The 1,896-nt window shown below is 38.0% G+C and overlaps 1 protein-coding gene across 4 annotated transcripts in view; it reads left to right on the forward strand.

The window, feature by feature from the left end:
• LOC105135125 (uncharacterized protein ycf37-like) overlaps positions 1–1,896 on the forward strand; it is a 5,816-nt gene extending 3,920 nt beyond the window's left edge. For 2 of the 4 annotated variants that reach the window (XM_011039849.1, XM_011039851.1), the window contains exons 4-6: positions 172–467; positions 721–867; positions 1,402–1,896. In XM_011039849.1, coding sequence (XP_011038151.1) covers positions 172–467; positions 721–867; positions 1,402–1,683 — 725 coding nt within the window. In that variant the 3' untranslated portion in view covers positions 1,684–1,896. The remainder of the gene's footprint in view (positions 1–171; positions 468–720; positions 868–1,401) is intronic. The other 2 variants (XM_011039848.1, XM_011039850.1) reach the window with 1 other exon arrangement.

Here is a 1,896-nt window from a genome sequence, read left to right on the forward strand (position 1 = left end):
GCCCCCCCCCCCCCCCCCCTAAATTAGCCATTAGTGGGGAGAAGGATCTCAATTTATAGGCAAATGATGGCAACATCTGCTGCTTCCTGGACATGCTATTTGCCTTTTGCTTACTAATTTTCTTTTGTTTTTTTTTTGGTATCCCATCTTCTTAATATCATAACTGTAATGCAGAACCCTTGAGGAATCCTCAGAATATTGAGGACAAGGCGTGCATGAAAAGAGTGATAGTTTCGGTGTCTACACTCTCATTTGGACAAATCTCATTGTTAACTTCTGTACAAGTGGCCCATGCAGGAGAAAGTATCAAACCAGATGCACTTTATGAGGTTGGGGAGTTATTTGAATTGGGAATCCAGCTCTCTTATCTTCTTTTACTTTTAGCTTTGCTAGGGGTTGGAACTTTCTTTGTGATTCGTCAAGTTCTAATGCGTAGAGAGCTCGACCTTTCTGCTAAAGAATTGCAGGCAAGTTCTTCGTAATCTGTGTTATGCCTTTTGAGCATTTTACTCTCTTCTGAAACAGACATTTATTACAAAGCCATCTTGGAGATTATTAGATCTTTAAATGGAGAGGTCAACTTTTTTTTAAAAGAAAAGATCCATTTGGTTTCTCTCTCTTCCTCACCCCCCACTTGTTTGATGGAGGGCATTGGCCATCTGCATTTGGTAGTAGAATACAATCTTATTAATGTTTTGAGTTTGCCCTTTTTAATTTCAGGAGCAAGTAAGAAGTGGTGATGCCTCTGCAACTGGACTTTTTGAACTCGGTGCAGTAATGCTGAGGAGAAAATTTTACCCGGCTGCTACTAAATATTTGCTTCAGGCAATTGAGAAGTGGGATGGTGAGGATCAAGATCTTGCCCAGGTATGATTGTATCTTTGTTCCTTCCTGTTTTGCAAGCACCAAGTATGCTGTTGCCTTGGGGTAATTGCATCTTGTTCGACCTAACATGCATGTATTGTCTTAGGAGAGATGCCAGGCAACATCATTTTTATGCTCTCTTTGAATTAAAAAGGGAAAGGAAAAGTTCATATGCTTAATCATATTGGATGGTCAAGTTCATATGTTTAGATTGTACTCTACAAAAACATCTACCGAATGGTTTAATGTTGCTTCTTTGTGTTTTGGAAATTTATAAATCATCGCAGCTCACCATTGCAACCCTTTGACCGTATCTAACACGGACAAAAGGAGAAAGTTGTTATAATCTTGTTTGGAAATTTGTGAACAAAGATTAGGAGATCAGAAATAAGAATTTAATTAAGATCAAGGTTTTACTTTTGAGCAATTAAGATAAGATAGGGAGTGCTCCAGTCTATATTTTGCACCAGTATGGTATCACTTTACATGCATAAATTTGACGACAAATTCCTTCTAACCTCTCAAATGTTTGAACAGGTTTACAATGCGCTTGGTGTTAGCTATATTCTTGATGGGAAGCTTGACAAGGGAATCAAGCAATTTGAAGCTGCTGTGAAGCTTCAACCAGGGTATGTAACAGCCTGGAACAATCTTGGTGATGCCTATGAAAAGAAGAAAGACTTGAAGTCAGCTCTCAAGGCATTCGAAGAAGTGCTGCTCTTTGATCCTAACAATAAGGTGGCAAGGCCAAGAAGAGATGCTTTGAAGGATAAGGTACAAATGTACAAAGGAGTTCCAATCAAGTCTAAGGATAGGTGAATTTACGGCCATAAGATCATCAAAATTTTCTCTCTAACTTTTGTAATCTTAACCAATCCTCAACTTTCGTTCCTCTAATATTCTCGCTGTTTTTATTTTTTGAACTTTTGCCTAAATTACAAGTCCAAACTCCAACAACCTTTTCATGTCCGGATAATTGAATGTGTAATTGTCAGTGTTTTAATGATGAAATTGCAGTCTTTTATAAAAAAA

The sequence above is a fragment of the Populus euphratica genome, unplaced genomic scaffold (assembly GCF_000495115.2).
Source record: "Populus euphratica unplaced genomic scaffold, PopEup_1.0 scaffold55.1, whole genome shotgun sequence".
Lineage (NCBI taxonomy): Eukaryota > Viridiplantae > Streptophyta > Magnoliopsida > Malpighiales > Salicaceae > Populus > Populus euphratica.